This window comes from Hemibagrus wyckioides, linkage group LG27, assembly GCF_019097595.1.
Source record: "Hemibagrus wyckioides isolate EC202008001 linkage group LG27, SWU_Hwy_1.0, whole genome shotgun sequence".
Taxonomy (NCBI): domain Eukaryota; kingdom Metazoa; phylum Chordata; class Actinopteri; order Siluriformes; family Bagridae; genus Hemibagrus; species Hemibagrus wyckioides.
In genome coordinates this window covers 13,082,477-13,106,929 of record NC_080736.1, presented here as the reverse complement: position 1 = coordinate 13,106,929, position 24,453 = coordinate 13,082,477, and the positions used below count along the sequence as shown (strand labels likewise).

Sequence of the window (24,453 nt, the reverse complement as noted above, 5' to 3'; positions counted from 1 at the left end):
TGCTCACTGTGTGTGTGGACTGTGTGTGCATGTTCTCCCTGTGCTTGGTGGGTTTCCTCCCACAGTCCAAAGACATGCTTCTAGGCTGATTGGAGTCTCTAAATTGCCGTGTATGTTTGGGCTCCCCGTGACCCGAGTATAGATTGGATAAATGGTACAGACAGTGAAAAAAATACAGCCATATACATCATGTAAAAATAAAGTTCCCAGGGCCAATTATTAAACAACACTAAATGAAAAAAAGCTACAGAATCATAGCAAAGACCTTTGAACAACTCTATCAGTACCATTTGTTTAATAATATACAGGTGAAAAGTTCACGGAACCACAGCTATTCATTCCCAGCCAGGCATACCATGCAAGATTTCACAACATGCTCTCAGACAAATGATAAGAAAGGTAGGAGAGAAGGGAGCAGTCACTTGAAAAGAGTTGCAGGATGTCCTGAAAGCAGAAAGAACAGCAGTTACACAGAGAATAATAAGCAGTGAACTTCACCACAGTAATCACCATTCAAATGCAAATTCACATCCAAAACTCCACTACTAAAAAGAGAAACACAGAGATGTGCTTCTAAATGCATTCTGATAAATCAGCTCTAAATCAATTATAATATTTTTGAAGATGCTCTAGGCAGACAAACAAACATAGAACTCTGGAAATGATTTACTTCTAAAAAGAAGAACTCTTTTAACCTTATATAACAACAGAATATGGAACGACAGTCGAAAACTGTATTGCTCCGTCTCTTGCTTGCTACACCACTGACGCGGATATGACGTCTTAGTCACCTCATCAGTTAACAAGGACAAAATAAAGCATATGCAATAACAGTATAAACATTCTTAAAGGTTATAGAAAAAACAAATGCAGTAATAACAATTTTAACAATACTTCAATATTCTCATATTTACGTAATGTCTATTATGGCTCTAATAGATGGAAAGAGGTTGCTGATGCTTCCTAGAACTTGTGAGTTGTACACTTCATTCAACTGGTGCCACTGTTTAAGCCTAGACATCAAGAGTCTGGCATTGGACTTAGTGAGACCAAGATCTCTAATCACATTTTTGAGACCTTTTTGCTCTCCTCAGCTCAGCAGATACATGATGGCAGTTGTATTTTTGTCCATCATGCAGAAGTACCAGTTTCGTAAGTGTAATCAAACTTTTTTCTCTGTATCATCCTGCAAAAGTATAATTGTCTGAAAAAATAAATTTATTTCACCCAAATGTAAGAGATTCTTGCAACATTTGTCTTATATGACATATTTTTCAATTGTCTTACCTAACCTTTTGCATTGATCACAGGAGAAATGAGTTAATTACAATTTGTCTTGACCCCTGACAGGAATGCCGAAATATTGTCTCGTAGTCCTCACACATCTTAGGAGATGCTTGAAAAGAATACTTTTTTCGCATTTGTCTCGATAACTTCACCACAAATATAACAAAATGTGTGTTCCTAATGCTTACAGCTGCCATTAAGAAAAATGCAAAAATGGTTCCATTTAACTAGCTGGAACTTATTTATCAAAAAACGTATATAGATTCACAAAAAACATTTATTTAAAAAAATATGTAGAAAAACGAATTTTGTATGAATCCATACAAATCATTTATTCAAGATTCAAGATTCAAGAAGCTTTATTGTCATTTCTACCACATATAGCTGATGCAGTACATAGTGAAATGAAACAACATTTCTCCAGGACCTGGTGCTACATAAACATACAACATAAAGATCAAATATGAAAAAACAACACAGAGCTAGGACCAAGGTTTATGTCCTAGCCACATAAAGTGCAAAGTGTGCAACTAGGTGCAAACAGAGCAAAGAAGCTCTTACATTTACATTTTAAAATAGCGAAAATTATTTTACTGTGGAATTTTGATGTAAATGCTTTATAACATATAGGTATAATTCTGCCAGGAGTTGATTTTTATTTATTATAAAATGGACATTTCAAATTGGACGTTCACCAAACCAGCTCAGAACACTTCAAAATGAGCAACTCATATAATATAATTGCTTTTCAAGCTCACTATATCTATCTATAGATTAGGGTACAATGTTTTCAAAAGTATCAAAAGTTTTAGAACACCCCCATTTTTCCAGTTTTTATTGACATTTGAGCAGTTCAAGTCCAGTGAATAACCTGAAGTGGTACAAAGGTAAGTGGTAAACTGCCAGAGGTGAAAAAACAACAACTTTAGGTTACAAAAAACAGAAAAATAATGTACATTTTATTTTCCCTTTTCAGGGAAGAAGTAATGGATTGCAACAACTTGCAGCTGTTCTGCAGCAACAGAGAGCAGTCTTGGAACAGACTGTGTTACTACACACTATTAAGCAATATTTGGATTATTGTACAACAGGAAGTAGTATATTGGCTCCCACTATGGCTCCCATAGTGCCAAGGAAAAGGCGATTAACAGAGAAAGATAGACAGATCATTCTAACACTTAAAAGTATAGGTTTTTCATTTAAAGAAATTGCAAAGAAATCCAGGCACTTGAAAACTGGAGGAAACTGTGACAGGAACAAGTCTGGCAGACCCAAAGCCTCAAAAAAGCAGAATACAGGTTTCTGAGAGTCAATAGCTTGCGTGACGAGTGTCTTACAGGATGACAGCTTCAAGCTCAGCTTAGCACAGGTTAAAGTAAGCAAGTCTCAGTTTCAACTGTAAAGAGAAAGCTTCAAACTGCAGATTTCACAGGTTGAGTGGCAGTAAGAACGCTATTTCTAAGATGGCAAAACAAGAAAAAGAGGCTTGTCTGGGCTATGGGGCACCGCCATTGGACTACTGAAGACTGAAAGAAGCAAAATTTGAATTCTTCGGGTCATCATGCTGAGTTTTCATATGTTGCAGAGTAGAGAAAAGGATGGTTCCATATGACACTGACTGTCAAACATGGAGGAGGAAGCATGAGGGTCTGGAGCACTTTTGTAGGATCCATACAGATAGACAGACAGACAGACAGACAGACAGACAGACAGACTGATAGATAGATAGATAGATAGATAGATAGATAGATAGATAGATAGATAGATAGATAGATAGATAGATAGATAGATAGATAGATAGATCACAGTTTCCAGCAGTATCCACAAACACAGGTAATAGATTAAATAGGAAGGAATACAACAAAAATACTAAAATACCCAAATTAGGGTACAAAATATAATAAAAAGTATATCAAATAACAAAAATATAAAATATTACCAAATATAGCAGAATATAACAATATAACAAAATATAGCAGAAAAATACTAAAATACCCAAATTAGGGTACAAAAATATAACAAACAATATATCAAATAACAAAATATAAAATATAAAATATAACTTGCACAAGTGAGTGGCACCCTGAACCAAAACTACTACCACGGCATTTTGCAACACCATGCCTTATGCTCTGGTATATGCCTAGTTGTTCAGTGGTTCGTCCTATAGCAACATAATGATCCAAAACATACCTCCAGGTGATGTCTGAACTACCTTAGAATACAAGAACAAGACAGTAAGCTTCAAATCATGGAATGGCCCACATAGTCTCCAGACATAAACCCCATCCAGCATGTTTGGGATGAACTGGACAGAAGAGTGAAAGCAATGCAACCCACAAATGCAACACATTTGTGGGAAGTTCTGCAACAGTGTTGGGACGAACTTTCTGCGCAATATTTTGGGAACTTTGATGAGTCAAAAATTTAGATTAAGTATAGATTGGATTAATGATTTCTTTTTAATTTCTTTTTTCATTTGTTCTATGCTTTAATTTCAGAGTATGCAAAGACATTAAACTATATATACATTGTCAAGCAAAAAAATTACACCACATTAAATATTCAGTTCTTTATTTAGAAATGTCACATGTCAATTTCTGATCTTGTTTTAATTTGTACCTGTAGATGAAAGCTACCTTCTGATACAATGTAGAATTCATAATGGATTTTATGATGGTGAGCTGGCCAGTTCCTGCTGCAGCAAAGCGTCCCCAAACCATAACACTTCCACCTCCATGTTTCATAGTTGGTATGAGGTTAATTTGCTGAAATGCTTACACCAAAAATGCCCTGTTATGGTGTCCAAACAATATGCTTCTGTCTGAAGCATATTATTCCAGATGTCTTGACCTTTGTCCCTGTGTTTTTGGGAAACTTCAGTCTTGCCCTCATGTTTTTTAGACAGCAAAGGTTTCCTTCTTGCACACCTCCCATAATAATTAAAGTTATGTAATCTCTTTCTGATTCTAGATTCATGCACTTTGGTATAAACTGTAGCAAAAGCCTGCTGTAGGTCCTGTGATGATATTTTAGTCTTTAAGCATCTTGCGCTCTGCTCTTGGGCTGAATGTGCATGGACAGCCTGACCTGCCCACATGGGCAGTTGTTTTAAATGTTCTCCACTTGTAAATGATTTTCTGGACAATGGAATGGCTGATTACAAATTCTTTGAGATCTTTTTAATATCCCTTACTAGACTCATAAGCATCAACAATCTTCGTTCTGAAGGCCTCAGAGAGCTCTTCGGATCTCACCATGGTGATACCTCTCACTTCAACAATTAAGAGCAAACCAAGCTAAATGTCTGAGGTTTAAATAAGGCAAGCCTCCTTCAATATGCTCTGTAACAATGTTCTAATAATTTGCACCTGATCTGAGACACCTGTAGGTCATTTTATCCATTTTAAGTACAAATAAATGTGGGGGGTGTCCTTACTTTTTCCTCACAAGAAATTGGATTTTTTTTAAAAATTACATTTTACAGATCATTAATAAAAAACTTTTCTTTGGTTTTATTTGTTTAGTTATATTACTTAAATCTTTCAATATTGTTAAGATGAAGATCAAATGCCCAATATTGTTTAACTATGTTAAAAAAAACAAACACTCTCTCTCTTTCTCTCTCCGTCTCTCACTGTCATTATTCTGCATTTCATCCCCTTTATCTTTTTTTATCTTCTCATCATTCTTTGTCTTCTATCCATCTTCATTTACTTCCTCTTCTTCTTCCATCTTGGCACACTGCCTTTCCATCTCTCTCTTTCTCTCTCTCTCTCTCTCTCTCTCTCTCTCTCTCTCTCATCTCTTTTGTGATCTTGTTCTCTGTTCATACAAGTGTTCCTACACATGTCCAAGAAGAATTTTAGCACCTATATATGGACAATTCTACAGTAAAATGAATTCATCTTTATTTGTTATTTGGCTTTATACGTTTTAGCGTCTCTTTAAAGTTTCCCCCAGTTGTGTAGGAGTTCGCGAATGCTCGCTTTCAGAGCTATTACCGCTAAGTATCTAAAAGCAGCGCCCCAGCAATTTATGTGCGACTAAATTCACCTTGCTTTCAGAAAGAGCAGCTGGCTAAATCGCAGTGAATTTGTAAAATCAAATAAAAAATAAAAATAAATAAAAAAAAGTCCTGCAAATCTTTAAATATTATGCTGAGCATTTAAAAAACATGTATTTTTTCCCCTAACAAAAACAGAAGATGAGCCTAGCCGTAATGATTAACATTTCAGCAGGTGTTTTGAGCTGTCCGCTGGTGATAACCCGCTACCGCGTTCTGTTACGGTAAATAAAAAGGAGTTCTCAGACGTCTCAAAAATGAAGGAGTTCGGCTCATGAGGAAATGGAATTCCTCTAGGAGGCTGCAAGTTGCAACAAATTGGCAAACATCCAGTACAGGGGATTATATAAAGACCAGGGCGCAATTTCGGAGAGGGGTAGAACCGGTGGAACTTGTCGCTTGGTTGTTGGGTTTTAGTGAATCTCCGCTGCCCTTAAACCTGAATAACACTTTGAATAAGTGAAGATGGAGAATGAACGTGTTATAGACCATTCACAAAGAAAACACAGAACACGATTCGTCCTGATTTTAGTCGCTGTGCTCATATTTGTGGTGGTTGTTCTCGCTATTGTTTTAGGAGTGACTGCAAGTGCGAAACGCTCCAGTTTCAAGAATGTCGTCATTAAAAAATGTCAAACATACCTAAAAGAAAACAGCAACATGGCAAGGTAAGGAAATAAACTGTTTATGTGTTTGGTTGTTGTTTATTTATTTGTTTGCATTCTTTTGAACTAAATAAAAAAAATCCTGTTGGATGTAAGCTTATCAGCGGAGTCTTTTTCACATTTAATATTACTGAAAAACTTCTGATCACCAGCAATAGAATTAGATCAGTTATGCGGTAATAAGATAAGATTTTTACTCACAAACATCTTCCTTGTGCTGACTTTGCTTATTTGGATTAGAATATCAGCTCGATTGATATATATATATATATACACACTACTCACAAAAAGTTATGGATATTCGGCTTTCGGGTAAAATTTCAGGATGCACCTAAAATGCACTATAACCTTTACAGGTGAACTTAATTTGACCTTCTCTACACTTTTGAATGCACATGTCCAACTGTTCAGTGTTTCAGTACTTTTTGCATAACTTGCTGTTCTCTAACAAGGTGCTTAACGGCAAAATTCACAACTGGTGTTTGTTCCATGAATCGACCAATATATTTTCTGGTTCAATTAGAATTGGTATTTAAACTGTCCTCTTCATCATGCTGTTCACATTTTGACATCATGAGACCAAGACGACATCTACAGTAACAATTGATCAACAGTACCTCGCCATTGCGAGGCTTCAAACTGTTTTCAGAGGGAAGTGGCCATTGAGCTTAGAGTGTCACAGAGTGTCATCAGCAGGTTGCAACAGAGATACAGAGAGACTGGAAGAGTCACAGAAAGGCATAGAAGTGGACGTCCTTTGGCCACATCCCATGTTGATGACCGCTTCATTGTGAACAGTGCCCTGCGGAACCGGATGATGAATGCCACTCAACTCCAGGCACATTTAAGGGAGGGGAGAGGCACCCAAGTGTCACGTCAGACCATTCCAAACCGTTTACATCAGCGTGGTCTGATGACGTGGTCTAGATGACCTGCAAGGGTACCTGACCACACCACCAGGCATCTTGCATGTGCCAAGGAGCATTTACGCTGGACGAGGGACCAGTGGGCCTCAGTGCTGTTCTCTGATGAAAGTCAATTCACGCTGTGCAGAAATGATAGCCATCAATGATGTTGGAGACTTCAAGGAGAGCGCTATGCATCAGCCACTGTTGTGGTGGTGTTACAGTCTGGGCAGGTGTGTCTACTTGTGAATGGTACAGTGACAAGCCAATACTACCTGAATAATATCATTAATCCAGTCATTGTGCCCCTGCATGAACAACACAGGCCTAATTTCATCTTCATGGACGACAATGCTCCAGCTCATCGAGGTTGCATCATTAGGGAACGGCTGCTGGAGGCTGGGGTACCTCAAATGGAGTGGCCTGCACTTTCTCCAGACCTGAATCCCATAGAAAACCTGTGGGATCAGCTGAGTCGCCGTGTAGAGGCTCGTAACCCTGCACCCAAGAACCTCAATGACCTGAGGGCCGCTCTTCAAGAAGAGTGGAATGCCAGGCCTCAGCAGACAATAAGTCGACTCGTGAAGAGCATGAGACGTCATTGTCAAGCTGTAATTGATGATCAAGGGCACATGACAAATTATTGAGACATTTTTTTGTTGTGGTATAGCCACCACTGTTGTTGGCTTTTGTTTCAATAAATTGTTTGAGATGAGGAAATCACTATTGCATGCTTCTACTTAATGCCCTACTTTCATGATATCACTGTAGCGTGAACTTTTTACATTTTCCACAAATTTCACCCAAAAGCCAAATATCCTTAACTTTTTGTGAGTAGTGTCTACATTACCACTCAAAAGTTTGGGAAAAAATTCACTCAAAAGTTCACTCAAAAATTTTTACTGTTTTCCAAGGAAACACACACGAAATTAGTCTGAATAGAAAATATAGCAAAAGAACAGGACATGCTGACATGTCAGAGTTAGAAATAATGATTTTGATGGAAATGATGAATGTTTTCTTCAAACTTTGCCTTCGTCCTGGGCATTGTAGCTGTCAATTTCTCAAGATAATCTGATGAGATTTCAACCCATGCTTCCTGGAGCATCTCCCACAAGATGGATTGGCTGATGGAGTCTTCCTCCTTTGCCCTTTGCTGAAATATGCAAGTGATCCCAAACTTTTGAGCGGTAGTGTATATATATATATATATATATATATATATATATATATATATATATATATATATATATATATATACATACACACACATACATATATACATATATATATATATACATATGTACATATACATATATGTATATATATATATACATATATGTATATATATATATATATATATATATATATATATATATATATATATATATATATACACCCTGACAAAAGTCTTGTCGCCTGTCCAAGTTGTAGGAACAACAAATAATAACTTGACTTCTAGTTGACCACTCTGCAGATCTCTCGCACGCCCCCATACTGAATGTAACCCCAAACCATGTTTTTTCCTCCACCGAACTTGACTGTTTTCTGTGTGAATCTTGGGTCCATGCGGGTTCCAATAGGTCTTCTGCAGTATTTGCGATGATTGGGATGCAGTTCAATAGATGATTCATCGGACAAATCAACCTTCTGCCACTTTTCCACAGTCCATCCTTCCTGCAAGCTGTGGACCTTGGCAAATGCAACACGATTTTTTAGTTGTCTTCTGTTTAATGCTGGTTTCTGAGCACTAATTCGGCCATTGAGACCACTGCGTGAGAGAATTCGACAAACTGTAAACTGGAAGCGAGAGTCCAAGAGTCTTGGAAGACATCAACCTCTGTATGGATACTGTTGTCAGTCACATAATTAAGTACACAGATGAGATAATCCCAAATACCTCTGCCTGTGCGTGTCCCAGCCAAAAACCCTGGGTCACTGGGGACATTTGAAGCAAACTAATGCACTGCTGTCTCCAGCTCTAGTGATCCAATGGCTTACAAGAAGTCCAGATGTGTCCACCAGAAGGCCATCAGAAATGCCAAGAGGAACTTTAGGGAGAGTGTGGAATTTCATTACCACACCTCTGAACGCTTGCACAGTAGAATGGTCTGCATGCCATTACAGAGTACATACTGAGCAATAGAAACAACTGGGAAGCCTCTGAATAAGTGCAATATGAGCTCAGTAACTTCTGTGCTTGTTTCATGTTCCAACAGGTGCTACCAGAGCATCCAGACACTCACAAATAGATTACAAAACAACTTTCACCAAGCAATCAGACTCTTAATCGGTCAGTGACAGAATAACTTGAATAGCCATGCTTTTGCACACTCATATTAATTTGCATTTTTTTTATTTCTTTTGTTTTTTTTCTGTGCATTTTAGCATCCTGAATGTGAACACTTCACTTTATTAGGGACACTTGTACACCTGCACATTCATGATAGTGGCATGGATGTTAGTTTTATGATGGTTTGAGTTTTTCAACTGCAGAACTGTGATTTTCACAGACAGCAGTGTGTATAGTTTACACAGCAATTAACAGGAGACATATAATACAGGATAGATACACTATGTTGCCAACATAGACCATGCTATGTACATGATACATCAGCTATGTATCATTCAGTTCTGAAATCTCACTGATAAATGGGGGAATGAGTAACACCTGTTACTTATTTGTGGGTGCTTCTGAACAAGCTCTCTCTCTCTGTCTCTCGCTCTCTCTCTCTCTCTCTCTCTCTCTCTCTGTCTTTTTCTCCCATTTGACCACCTCCCCCCTCACTCCTCATATTTCTTTTTCTTTTAATAACAAGCCAAAAAAAGAAAACAGAGAAGCTGAGGCAATACCTTATTCAGCTCATGCTCAGACAGACAGACAGACAGACATGTATGTACATGCACACACACACATCGAATCAAGTCAACATATTCAGTTTTAAATGGATGATATTTAACATATAATAACAGAAATATATACAAATATAGTGATATTTGATTTAAGTGTGAATTGGGCATATCATATTTTGACATGTCCCATGTGCTTCGTGATCATCAATAACAGGTATAATAAGTGATTAAATAACACAAAATTAACTCTCTAACTAAATTTAACTCTCTAACTAAAATTAAAAGACTTCATAAATGTTGCACTTTTTAATATTGACCAATAAACACCACGTCTTCTGCTTTTCCACACTGTATTACTATACAAGGGTTTGCAATTTAATTTTTGTAGTTCCAGCTGTCTGTGTCACAGCTGTGTACAGGTCACATGTAGCACAAACCTCATAGTGCTGAACTTGTTTTTTTATTTTCATTTTTGATTGTCCTTTCTGGTTCTGAAGCCATCCTTTTTTTTGACTTGGATTTGTTCTTTGGGTCCTTATTATGCCGGAAAGTGAAATCTTCAGCTGGACTGCACACAGGCCTGCAGGTCTTTTAACAAATTTAAAGCTATCTATGATTCTTTCTATATTGATTTGAGTCACAATCCCAGCTATTGAGGAGCAGCCTATTTACATGATCCTACTAGCACAATGATTCACCATGGTATGGTGTTCTTTGGTTTCTAAAATGCCTTGATTTAATGCCAACTATATGCTTTAGAATTATGCCTAAGAAGTTCTATGCTGCCTTTCTTTTATCAGACAATAATACATTTTGCCACAATGTTTTAACAAAATTTAGGTGAGCCTGGTTGTTGTTGAGCTTTTTTCTTTCTTTATTTATTTTTTCATGAAAAGGGGCTTCCATCTAGCCCCCCTACTCTGAAGAACCCCCCACAATCCCCCACCCCAATACGAAGAATATGAGAGAGATGCAAGTGACCAGTTCTTGCCAGACATTCCTGCAGCTCCTGCAATGTTGCCATAGGTCTATTGGCAGCCTCCCTGAGAACTTTACTTCTTGTCCTTTTATTATTTTAGGAGTGACGTCATTGGACGTTCTTGGTAATGTCACTGTGGTGCCACTTTTTTTTTTACTTTTGGTGATTTGTGTTGTTTCACAATGACAAATGACACAGAATCAAAGACACCTTTGATAAACAGTGTTGTGTAAATGTTTAACATGATTAGATCAACAAATGTTTAAGATCAATATCAAGCTAGGAGTTTGCAAGACAGGTGCAAACATTTGACTGACCAAAGTGGAATGTTCTACCTGTGGTTGTCATCTTGTTATTTTTAGCATTTTATTGATGTTTGGTGGTTTTCAAGTGAATAGGATTTGGTGTATTTATCTATTTCTGTTTGTAAATGTGTAAATATGTATTTTTCTTTTTTTGTTCTTCAGGGAGAATGACTGTGAGATAATCTGGAAGGCTTTTGAGCAGGCCTACGTTGGAAGAGATCCGTGTGATGTTCCTCCTCAGGCATATGATCCTCTGATAAATTCAGTCAAGCAGCATGTTGTCTGTAATACTGTAAGAATCTTGTTCCCTTACACACAAGCATGTTTGTTTCAATATTTTTAAAAACATTCATTTGTGGCCAAACTAGTACTGAGTCTGTTGCTGGGCTGCATGTCTAAAGGTCATATATGAGAAAAGTTCCATGTTTGCATGATGATATGCAGTGGATTAAAAAAAGCACAGTCATTTGTCATTTGTGTGTTGGTACCAAAAAAACCAAAAAGCAAAAAAGTAGACGGGTTAATGTTTTTCAAACCTGCATGTAGAAAAGTAATGTTGTGGAATTGCAGGATTAGTCCAAGGTCCTTCAGTGTGAATGCAACCCTGTGATTATGAGCCATTGCACCAAATAAGCCCAGAATCTGTCCTGATTGCAAACATTAAGTATTCTCACCAAGTGTAAAACTACTGTTAAAGTCTGATTATTAAGTAAAACAGGAGAAATTGCATTTAAATATTCCAGCTACACTGAAACACACCAATACCAGTAACTATCGGTCACTACACAGGAGACTGGTGTGATTTTCAGACTCTAGATGTGTTTATTTGCATCACTGAAGAAACTTCAGAGCTGCTTTTCTTCAGCAATAGCATAACTCCAGAAAGGTTTCTGTTCGCTTTCAAATGTAGATACCAGCTTATATGCAGAGAAGGACTGGGAAGGAATAAGGGAGAAACAGGCTTAGCCAAACAACATGTCTCCTCAGACCTTGGAGTGTTCTGAGATCACAGAGTGTTTTGAGACCGTATTGAAACAAAGAAATAAGAAATGTCACCTATTTATAATATCTATTATATGGAGACTCAGAGATGAACATAAAACTTTAAATTATCAGGAAATCCTGAGAAAATGATTAAAACTTTATTTTGGCAAATATTTCCTTTCCTTCAAAACCTGATTTTTCCTCATTTTGACTTGCCTGAATTCAGCTATGGTGACATTCAGTAGGATTTCCCAGTCCCACAGGTGTGTGGCATTGACTTGGTCACATGCAGAGGTGTATGTAGAGTTCCCTAATGATCTAGGCATGTAGAAAATCATCTTAGAAACCAAGACATAAAAGGAAACACATCTTCTTCTGGGTAATACCAGACATTTGGATAAATATACACAGCATGCTGAAGGGACAGATCAACAATACCTCCAGTGTTTCATTAATAGTGATAATTCATTAACTATTTCTGTGTACCATCTTGATTAGCTTGGCAGTTGGTCAGACCAAACTAGATTTTTAAGAAGATCCAGATTGATACTTTATATTGATACTTATAAATTTGTCCTGAATTTGATTGCAGTTAATTTTGTGGATATTCTAAAGAGTCTAACTAAAGTTTTCACAATAATTTATAACACAGTTCTTTTTCTAGTACTTTGATATCTACTGGCTTCTGTGCAGATGATGTTCTGGAGCAAAACAAAAGACACGGTAAAAGCATTTGCTGACAACAGAGAGTGCCTGGTCATTTTGGAGGGAACATTGCTTGGATTTGTGTTTGATGAACTGACTTGGTGCAGCAAAAATGAAAGCAAAGGTATAGCTAATCACATATTCTTAATGGTATGATATGGATTGAAGGGCTAATGAGGTGATCAAATGAAAGCATGCTTCATGCCATGTCAAATGTTTCCAGCCATTATTACCTCACTGGATACATTTAATCATTTATTAGCTACAAAGATCATTTTAACTGAATCCCTGCTAAGTCTAGTGAACACATAGCATGTATGGATATTTTAAGGATTAACTGTGCTTCCTCAACAGAAACCTTCACTACAGATTGTCCCAGTTGGTCACATTGTGAAAACAACCCAGTACGATCTTTCTGGAACAGGGCTTCTGTTAACGTGAGTATGCTTTTGCCTGTGACTTATCTCACTTCTTTCTCAACAAACATATAACTGCCTGGTGATGCTAAACATATAAACAGCTTTTTAATAATTGTTTTTTCTTGTGTTGCAAAAGGGGAACACCTTTTTGGCAGTGTGTAGATTCTTGAAGTCACACTCAGTACACATACAAATGCAGACACACAAATTCAAACCACATTACAGGTTGAAATAACATGACAGAGTTGAGTAGAGTTTAGTTTTGTCAGAGCAACAACTGTTTCTTTGCATCGCTGCTAATCAATGGAGCATTGTCTTTGTTCTCACTGAAATGCTTCACCCACACCATGCATATGTTAAAACATGCAACAGTGGCTTTGTTCTAGCTGATCAAATATTTGTGATCACATGATCTACAACATATATTTTATTGAATTGGAAGTGATCAAAAAGATTCATGGTAAAGAATACAGTTTTGATTTTGAAAACCTTCAAACAACTCTGTACTAAAGTTATACTTGAGGATTCTTGTTTGGATATGTAGCAATTTCCTTAGAGTCAGATAGTCTCAAGGCTGCAGTTTTTTACCAAAGACTCCAGTTCAGTCAGACTTTCAGTCAGACCCTTCATATACAAGCAACTCTGCCAGTTATTGTTGATTCGGTTATAGAAAATGGTTAATAACTACCTACTTTGGGGGTGGCTGAGGAATCAGGGAAGAAACACATTGTACAAGTGACCTTATTTACATTACATTGCATTACATTACATTACATAACAAGTCTTTTACTCACATGAAAGAACCCTGAAAAATTCTTATATATTCTTTACCAGTTTGCTGCCACTTCTTGTGGGAATGTGTCTGCAATGTTAAATGGATCTCTAGAAGCCCCCTTCAGCTCCACAAGGTACTGCATATCAATATATCATTATAGTTAGCAAAGATATTAACAAATAATGTATCTAAAATTGTTAATGCATAAGAAATCATTCTCATTTTTGTAAAACCTTAAACTGGCTAAACATAGTTGACAGCAGTCACATAATTATTAATCCTGCATAGCCAGACCTTCAGACTGACAGCAGAGTGTATGGACATCATAGCAGCTTTTATTGACCAAAGTCCGCCCAAGAGGATGTCTGACTGACACGAAAAGCAACTAAGTGCAGTTTGTGTTGTTCAGCATCATAGATGCATATAAATGTAAAAAGTCGATGTCCCTGCTAAAACAGAGCAGTGTGCAAACATAGATCATTCATTTAAAGAAGTTAATGAGTCATATTAGTGAGTTATTACTATACCATGACCTATAAATTCATTGTTTCTCTGATCCTCATAAGCACTCATTATCACAGTTGTAAACACTATGGCTTCCTTCTTCTTTGAGGGAAAAACGGCTTTGTTACCAGGCGGACGGTTAAAAAACACAACCCACACGTTTCCCAGAAGTCCTGTAGAATCCAATGAAGTGTTTCCAGTTTTGTGTGCTGTATGCATCCAATGTTCAGCCAGTGGTTCATAGTTTGAGTCTAAATACTACATTATTACAGTAGGATTCTAATAAAATAAATTTTTGTATGATGTTAGAATAAATACACCTTTTCCTAAAAGGTCCCAGAATTTGTTAGATACCTAAACCATACCTAAACAAGCAGCTGTCTAAACAATGTTTTAAGAAATTATCCAACAGAAGTCCGTTATAAGCAAAATATTCTCCATTTTGTGCATTCTGTGAAGCAAATCCATTTTTTGAAAAAATATGCCACAACTGCGAAGAGGTATCTGGAGATCTCATTGTATGAAGGAGGACACAAGAAACTGAATTTTACTCAGAGCTTCAGTTTCCCTCTATTTTCTCAGCCAAACCATCATGCAACCTGTACTATTGTATGTAAGTGTGATACACCTGTTTATTTTGGGGGGAAGCCAACAGCAGTAGGCGTGGTAATGGTGCAGGTTTTTAACTTGTTCATGAAAGGCACAACCTACCATCAACCAATCTTTATAAGTTTGCCTTTGTTTCTGAAAATGATTAAAATTAGATGATTAAAATAAGATGCTAGCAGTAGGAGGGAAGTAACTTTTAATCCTATAAAACCTGGTGTGCACTATATTTTCTCCTGTAGTATACCTTTTGTACTTCATCACCCATCATCGATATCCCTGAATTCACCATTTAGTGAAATTGTGCGGAAAAAGTAATTATGGCATGTGCAAAAAGCGTAGAGTTTGCTTCTGTTATAATAATGCTGTTGTCATTTGTTTGTTTTCTTCAATCAAGTGTATTTGGAAGTGTAGAAGTGAAGAATTTGGATCCCAGTAAAGTGAACAGTTTGACTGTATTACTTGTCACCAAGGAAACGGACTTGTAAGTAGATTTGTTTTATTTGTACATCTGTGTATCTGTTTGTATCACAAAACCTATTTTACCCACATATTGTCTAATTATTTTTTGGTACACTGAAACAACTGAAAAGATAGAAAGCAGGTTCAGAAAAAGCACTTATTGACCAAAACATTTCCATCTATTCAATTTTAGCTTGCTCAATCAATAAACGCTGATTATCTTTAAATATCTAAAGCAGAAATACTAGAAACTAAGAATGACAAGTTTACCAAAATACGTTTTGCATTATATCAATTTATGCCATTGTACAAACAAAATCATAACACTGTGCGCTAACAAGGAAATGAATTCAAGCACAGCATTTGTGTCACAACAACTTCCTATTGTCTTATTGTAATTATGTGGCTCTTACTATATACCCAGTCTCAATATTTGCACTTAAACAGGGTCAAAAGACCCTGAAAAACCCTGACTAAAGCAAAACTATCAATAATAATCATAATGCTAATATAGTAATATTTGAAAGGACAGTAATACAGAAATACAGTCTTGAACCATGTCTTTGTAATTGTCTTATCACAAGTATAATGAATTACTAAATATAACTAATACTGTTATAACTGTTTAGATAAGGACTGTGATGACTACTCTTTTTGCATTGTTATTGTTATGCCAATTTGTTACACCTTTAGCGGTATTCTTAGGATCATTGACCTCCTGGAAGACTCAGTCTGAATACGATTTGGTTGTTCAGGTTTTGCTGCAGTATCTCTGAAGTTTTTTTCAGATGGCATAGACTTTATAAGGTTTTTTGTGCCTCTTTCAAGAATTATGCAATGTCTGTTTTTGCATACAGTGTAAAAATGCTTGTGGTACTTTCAATTTTAAAATTGGAAATTGCTCCGGTATCAATATATCAAGGGCAAAAGACAGTCTCTGAAGTTGTCTGAAGGTTGATGTGAAGTAGATTAAAAAAATAATTGTATATTATCATAAATATACAGTATATTGGTTATTGAATGGGGAAAAATGAGACTGAATATCTTAAACCTAGGTGTATGTATTTGTTTGCCTTCAACTATACTAGATATTAGACATGCTACCCGTCTTTAGAATTAGGGCTGTGAGAATAACGCTGTTCTTTTTGCAGTAATCTTTTATTCTTTGTTTACAGGACTACATGTGATAATCCCTCATTCCATGCTCTACAAAACATTTTGGACACAAAGATTGCTTACAAGTGCAGAAAGGTTCCTTAGTAAGTACAATATTGTGAAATTTTGTATCTATGTTTATGCGTCTGCTGTAAAGGTGACTGTGTTGTTTTGATATCTAGTTCCAAAGTTGAAGGATGCATTTCTGATCCAGAGATTCCATGCAGTGACTGCCTATGAGAATACCATCTGTATACACTCAAAACCTGCATCTGAATGCATCTGAAATTTGTTGTTTTATATAAATTGCAAATAACTCTAGTTTCTCTACTATACTGATTCATGCAAATTGCTGTAATTAAAAGTGTATCAAATTATCTTGCTAAAAAAGTATTAATAATTCAACAAATTGCAAATCAAAATAAATAGAGTAATACAGTACAGTCATGGGAAAAAGAAAGTACACCCTTCAGTGCTATGTTTTGATTCATCAGGGCCTAAATAACAATTGTGTGGTCCCCTATAAACTTCTATAAACAAACAAATAACCTCAACAACAACAAAAAGACTACAAACATTTTAAATATATAGTCATTTTTGCCGCAAAAGTAAACCAACATTTAAAAAACAGGTTATAAAAGATTGTGTAGACTCTTCCTATTTCCCTCATATTCATTAGAGGCCAGTATAATGGAGTATATTATTTTGAAGTACATTTCATTTATAGCATTTGGCAGACTAATGTGTGTGTCTACATCAGGCCAAGAGGAAAGAACCTCAGCAATTCTTGCTGCACATCAATCAGGGAAGGGTTATAACCCCAAACAATTCACCATACCATTGTGAAAAGGTCTGTTTACATATGCAGAGCATTGAATATACTTTATTTCTCAGAGAAGAAGAAAAGAAATAAGAAAGAGATATGAAAAATCCAAAATCTAGCTCATGTGACCCTCAGGCCTCAGGCCAGAAATTCTTCGTAAATGTTCATTACATTTCAATCAGAATCCGACTGAACAGGCATGATGTCACAAGGCAGTCTGGGCCTGAACACCAGAGGGAGCCATCGCCCGAATATTAACCATCTCTGCCCACTTCCGGTACAGAGGCGTATTTAAGCAGCGCGCCATCTCTGCCTTGTTGCGAAGCATTGTTTCCCATCGCAGTCCTTGCCAAGCCTTTATTCAGTTAGTTCTAGTTGCCTCGTGTATGACCTTGCCCGTTTTCCCTTTTGACTACGAGTTTCGGATTTTGTGTTTTTGGCTTTGATTCATAGTGTTTGTTTTTCTGGTTTTTGACTCTTCGCCTACGTTACCTTGTCTACGATTTTTGCCTGCCATCCTCGAATAAATCTGCATATGGATTCTATCACTCCGACGCCTGACGAGTCGTTACAGAATGCTTCGCCGGAAATGAGTCCAGCAGATATGCAAGCTGCGTTATGGCGACAACGAGTCCTCCTCCGTGCTTATGAAGAAGAGGTTGACTCACTGAAAGCCGCGAATCAACAACTCCAGCAACAGCCATGGGAACATACAGCCGCCACGGCATCAGCATTCCATGTACGCAGCGAACTTCCTCGTTTTGCTTTACCAGAAAAGTTTGATGGATCCGCCGATCGCTGCCGGGGTTTTCTTCGTCAATGCGACAACTATTTTGCTCATCAACCAGTGGCATACAGCGACGAGAGAACCAGGTGCGCGTTCATATTATCTCTGCTAACCGGTAGAGCGCTAGATTGGGCTGCAGCGGTTTGGGACTCAGACCCTCAAGTCAAAGCGTCCGCGGATTACTTCGCGAACTTGATCAAGGAAGTGTTTGAATACCCGGCGGGAGGCAAGGATGTGTCCGTACAGCTGCTGGAGTTGCGCCAAGGGAGGGAAGCGGCCGCGGATTACGCCATTAAATTCCGCACGTTGGCCGCGCAGTCCGGATGGAATGCGATAGCTCTCATGGCGGTGTTCCGCGAGGGACTCAACCCAGAATTACAAGCGGAAATGGCATGCCGCGACACCAACGTGACGCTGTCACAATACATCTCCACAGCCATTCGTCTAGACAACCTGCGCCGCCAACACCGACCTACAGCCGCCAGTTCACATGCCATGCCACGTCGTATGATGGAGGTTCAACAACACACAGAGGATTTATCAGAACCCATGCAACTGGGGAGGGCTCGGGTTACCGAGGAAGAGCGTGAGCGGCGCACTAAGCTCAATCTCTGCTTTTACTGCGGGAAACCAGGCCACCGAGTGCTCCGATGTCCTGAGAAGCCAGCTACATCACAGGTAGAGACAATTGAACAATTAACCAAAGTTTCTCTTCCTGCGTTCTTGCTCCTTGCTAATTCCCAATTCTGTGTCACAGCGCTGATTGACTCAGGCTCGGCGGTCAACCTCATAGACTCGAATCTGGTGCATAACCTCCACCTCCCCACGGTCCCATGCGTGCCTCCACTCCGAGTGACCGCCATTGACGATCAACCCATTGGAGGGGGCCTCATTTCTCACCAAACACAACCCATTGATTTCCAGCTCGGATTATTCCATCGTGAGCGATTATCATTCTTTGTCATCTCTTCCTCGTCTAACCCCATAGTATTGGGCCTCCCCTGGCTGCAGCTTCATGACCCCGATATCTCCTGGAAGAACGGTGACATCCGTAGGTGGGTCCCTTTCTGTATAAAAAACTGCTTTCAGAAGCACACTCCTCGACCATGCCTCGCTACGTCCATAGAAAGCCCAGGTTCAGCCAATCTAATATCGCTCCCTCAAGAATACTACGACCTGCAGGAGGTTTTCAGTAAAGAGAAGGCGACCAGGCTCCCACCACACAGACCATGGGATTGCACCATAGAACTCCTTCCCAACACCATACCACCCAAGAGTCGAGTTTACCCTCTCTCCATCCTGGAAAAAAAGGCCATGGAGGACTACATCGAAGAGGCCCTCGCTGCGGAATATATCCGACCCTCTACATCACCGGCGGCTGCGGGTTTCTTCTTTGTGGAAAAAAAGGACAGAGGGCTCCGGCCATGCGTTGACTATCGTGGTTTGAATGCGATCACAGTGCCATACCCCTATCCACTCCCTTTAGTCCCAGCCGCCCTCGAACAGCTACAAGGAGCAAAAATATTCACTAAGCTCGATCTGCGCAGTGCCTATAACTTGATTCGGATAAGGGAGGGAGATGAATGGAAGACTGCTTTTCACACCACGAATGGACACTACGAGTACTTAGTCATGCCGTATGGACTAACCAACGCCCCAGCAGTTTTTCAATCCATGATAAATGAAGTGTTCAGAGACATGCTCCACAGTCACGTTATAGCTTACATCGACGACATATTGATGTATTCATCCAACTACGAGCAACATATTTCCCACGTTCGAGACGTCCTTCACCGTCTTGCAGCCCACAACCTCTTCGTAAAATTGGAAAAGTGTGAGTTCCCCCGTCCCTCCATAACGTTTCTGGGTTATGTGATTTCTCAAAAGGGAGTAGAAATGGACCAGTCGAAAGTATCAGCGATCACATCCTGGCCGGAGTCCACCAACATTAAAGGCCTACAGCTTCTCATCTGCTCCCATACTCCGGCACCCCCGACTGGATTTACCGTTCACAGTAGAGGTGGACGCATCGAACAGCGGCATAGGGGCGGTGATCTCTCAACGCCAGCCAGAGTCTGGGAAACTACACCCAGGCGCCTTCTTCTCCCGTACACTAACACCGGCGGAGATGAATTATGACATGGGCAAAAAGGAACTGCTAGCCATGAAGGCTGCTCTGGAGGAGTGGAGACATTGGTTGGAGGGGGCAGTTCACCCGTTCCTCATTCTCACAGATCACCGTAACCTAGCTTATCTACGTGAAGCTAAACGCCTGAACTCACGCCAAGCCAGGTGGGCATTGTTTTTCTCTCGATTCAAGTTCACAGTCACCTATCGTCCTGGGTCCAAAAACGGGAAAGCTGATGCGCTTTCTAGAATTCATGAGGTCAGCGAGTCCTCCTCACACCCGGACACCATCCTTCCACCTTCTGTTCTGGTAGGTCCCATACGTTGGGATTTCATGAGGAAGATCGAACAGGCCTACACCTCCGAGTCACCACCCCCAAACTGTCCACCCTCCAAGCGGTTTGTGCCCACGGCGCTCCGTCACAGACTGATTAGGTGGACCCATGAAAGCCCCAGCACAGGCCACCCGGGCATACACCGCACAACCCAGCTACTGCGCCGGACCTGGTGGTGGCCTTCTCTAAATCAGGATGTTGAGAGGTTTGTACGCTCATGCTCCGTGTGCGCCCAGTCTCGGACTGACCGCCATTTGCCTGAAGGCCTGTTAGAACCGCTACCCGTCCCACGCCGTCCCTGGTCTCACATCTCCATAGACTTTCTCACAGACCTCCCCGTGTCGCAGGGCTTCACGACAATCATGGTCGTCATAGACCGGTTCTCCAAGGCTTGTAAACTCCTCCCTATGAAAGGCCTACCCACGTCTATGGAAACCACCTTGGCCATCTTTCATAACGTGTTCCGAAATTTTGGCATCCCTGAGGACATAGTATCGGACCGAGGCACACAGTTTACCTCCAGAGTCTGGCAGGAGTTCTGTAAACAGTTGGGGATCAAAGTCAGTCTGAGCTCAGGGTATCATCCCCAATCCAACGGACACGCCGGAATCAAGAGCTGGGGAGGTTCCTGAGAGTATACTGCAGCAAGGAACAACACAGATGGAGTGAGTTCCTCCCGTGGGCCGAATATGCCCAGAACTCCTTAACTCTTTCCTCAACGGGGCTGACGCTGTTCCAATGTGTATTAGGCTATCAGCCACTGTTGTTCCTGTGGTCCGAAGAGCCCTCCGATGTCCCCGCGGTAGACGACTGGTCCAAGCGTAGCCAAGAGACCTGGGAGCGAGCCCATGTCCGCCTTCAAAGGGCGATATGAAGACAAGCAATTCAGGCCAATCGCTGACGTCAGCCTCACCCAGCCTACCAGGTGGGTCAGAGGGTTTGGCTATCCACACACAACCTGAAACTCAAACTACCCTGCCGCAAACTCAGTCCCAAATTCATCGGCCCCTTCAGGATTGTTCGCCAGGTTAATCCTGTCTCGTATCGCCTGGAGCTGCCTGCCTCTTATCGCATCTCGCCCACGTTTCATGTGTCTCTGCTCAAGCCCTATCACGAACCCCAGACTGCGAGTCCCAATGCCCATGAGCCACCCCCTCCCCTGGACATCGACGGCTCCCTCGCCTATCGTGTTCGTGCCATTCTCAACTCGCGTCGCCAGGGCAGCCGCCTCCAATACTTGGTGGACTGGGAGGGGTACGGCCTGGAGGAGCGCTGCTGGGTCAATGTGCAGGACATCCTGGACCCCGCACTCATAGAAGAGTTTCACCTGAACTTTCCCCACAGACCGGCTCCTCGCCCGAGGGGGCGCCCTCGACGACGAACACCTGGAGGTGTTCCTAGATGGGGGGGTTCTGTCACAAGGCAGTCTGGGCCTGAACACCAGAGGGAGCCATCGCCCAAATATTAACCATCTCTGCCCACTTCCGGTACAGAGGCGTATTTAAGCAGCACACCATCTCTGCCTTGTTGCGAAGCATTGTTTCCCATTGCGGTCCTTGCCAAGCCTTTATTCAGTTAGTTCTAGTTGCCTCGTGTATGACCTTGCCCGTTTTCCCTTTTGACTACGAGTTTCGGATTTTGTGTTTTTGGCTTTGATTCATAGTGTTTGTTTTTCTGGTTTTTGACTCTTCGCCTACGTTACCTTGTCTACAATTTGTCTACCTTGTCTGCCGTCCTCGAATAAATCTGCATATGGATTCTAACAATCCGACGCCTGATGAGTCGTTACACATGATTTAGGTTTCTGAACAAAAAACAAACAAACAAATGTTCTAAAACAATATCCTTTGGACTCATGAGACCAAGGAGGAGATTTCTGGCCATTATGAACAGCACCATGTTTGGAGAAAACCAAATACGGTGTATACCCCAAAACACCTAATACACCTAATATCATGGTGCAAGAGGGGTGATGATTTGCAGCCGCAGGACCTGGGAAACCTGCAGTCATTGAGAAAATGATAAACCTTATATCAGAAATTTATGAGACACGTGAGGCCATATGTCTAGCGCCTGAAGCTGTGCCAATATTGAGTCATGTTACAGGACAATGTTCCCAAGTGGACCAGTAAATCAACATTTAAATGGCTAAAGAAGAAAAAATGAATGGCCGAGTCAGAGGTCAGTCCCCAGCCCCACTAAACATTGAACACCAATAAACTGTAACAGTTTGTAAAGATGAGTAGGACAAAATTTCTCCAAATGATTGTGAGAGATTGCTAAACTAGCTGCTTGTTTAACTTACACTTGCTGCTATAGTGTAAATGTGGTCACCTTGAAGGTCGTCGTCTTGGTTTGTGAGTTTGTGAAAACCGGAGATTCTGCACAGAAGATGCGGTCTGTTATACAATGTACCTGCCTGTTGCCTCCCTATACTGGTTAAGGACACTCCACTTCTTTGTGTTGGGATCAAGGTGAAAGACATCAAGGTGACAAGCACACCCTACTGGCTGAACTATGTATAAGCGTAAGTAGCAGCTACCATTCATATATAGTACAACACGTTTTTAAAAATTTTGCTGTTCTCAATTATTTTCATTTAGTGCTGACGTCTGCAGTAAGTTACTCATCTGAATGGCAGTTGAAGCTAAGTTGAACCAATTTGTAGCAGACTATGCATAATCTGCTTAGAATGAAAAGTTAAAACCTTGATAGATGTGCATTATAAAGGGGTAAGAAGGAAAGCTGAGGAATCTCAAAAGTCAACTTCATCTGGTGTGGTCTCAGTGCCCTTGTGCCCATTTTAGATAAAAGACAAATGGACGATCATTATTTATAATATTTACTGCTATATTGATACTACATATATATATTTATATTATATACATATATATCTATATATCCATACATAGACATATATTTGCATATGCATATCTGACACTTGACTTTCAAGTTATATTCAGTTGTGATTTCTACCATTTAATTTTCCCTACTTTTCCCTATATATTCTCAACTATATCTCCTATTTTTCATGTCCACACTTTAAATTTTTTCTTTTTTACTCTTTCTTTTTTATGTAAGACAGTCGTAAAAAAAAGTATTTCACTACATGTCGTACTGTGTATGATTTCGTATATGACCAATAAAATTTGAATTTGAATTTGAATTTGATCTAAAGGGATAGGGTGACATCTAGTGACAGTGTAAGTTACAGTGAGTTGGACAAATTGTAAAATTCACTCTTGAGACTGACCTCATTTATTGCTTTGGTTTACATTTGTAATAAAGTTTGAAGAAGTTGGTTTTCTTACTTATCCTCAACACCTACGAGATGGGAAGAACTACCTATAGCCATACTTCAAAATCTATTGAAAAACACCATAGACATTGGATACTATTTCTTGCTACACTTTGTAATATCCAGCAATTTTTTGTCCTTCAACTTTTTATATACAACATCAATGGAATAGCTGTTATATATTAAATGTTCTGGCACAACCAAACATTGCATAGAAATGGAGCTTATACCCCTATTTAATGTTTTGGGTCTGTTTTTGTGCTTGCCTTTTTAAATAAAAGTATTTCCCTCAACTCTTGCTGTCTGTGTCACCAAGAATTTAGAAATGCTTATGTGTCAAGATGGCGCTTCAAGATGGCGGCGTGGCAGTAGCATGCAGCGGCCACTCCGGAACCAAAATGGTGCTTTCTTTG

The 24,453-nt window shown here is 39.7% G+C and overlaps 1 protein-coding gene across 2 annotated transcripts; it reads left to right on the top strand.

The window, feature by feature from the left end:
- Window positions 1–5,595: 5,595 nt before the first annotated feature.
- LOC131347764 (ADP-ribosyl cyclase/cyclic ADP-ribose hydrolase 1-like) lies at window positions 5,596–24,333 on the top strand. 2 transcript variants are annotated; one of them, XM_058382136.1, is made up of 8 exons: window positions 5,596–6,021; window positions 11,223–11,352; window positions 12,738–12,873; window positions 13,104–13,186; window positions 14,003–14,076; window positions 15,451–15,537; window positions 16,691–16,774; window positions 23,217–24,333. In XM_058382136.1, coding segments are annotated over exons 1-8 (798 nt in total). In that variant the 5' UTR covers window positions 5,596–5,818; the 3' UTR covers window positions 23,218–24,333. The 2 variants fall into 2 exon arrangements, with proteins under 2 accessions (XP_058238119.1, XP_058238118.1); XM_058382135.1 differs by lacking the exon at window positions 23,217–24,333 and adding an exon at window positions 16,853–17,096 and having other exon boundaries at window positions 5,597–6,021.
- The last annotated feature ends 120 nt before the right edge of the window (window positions 24,334–24,453 follow it).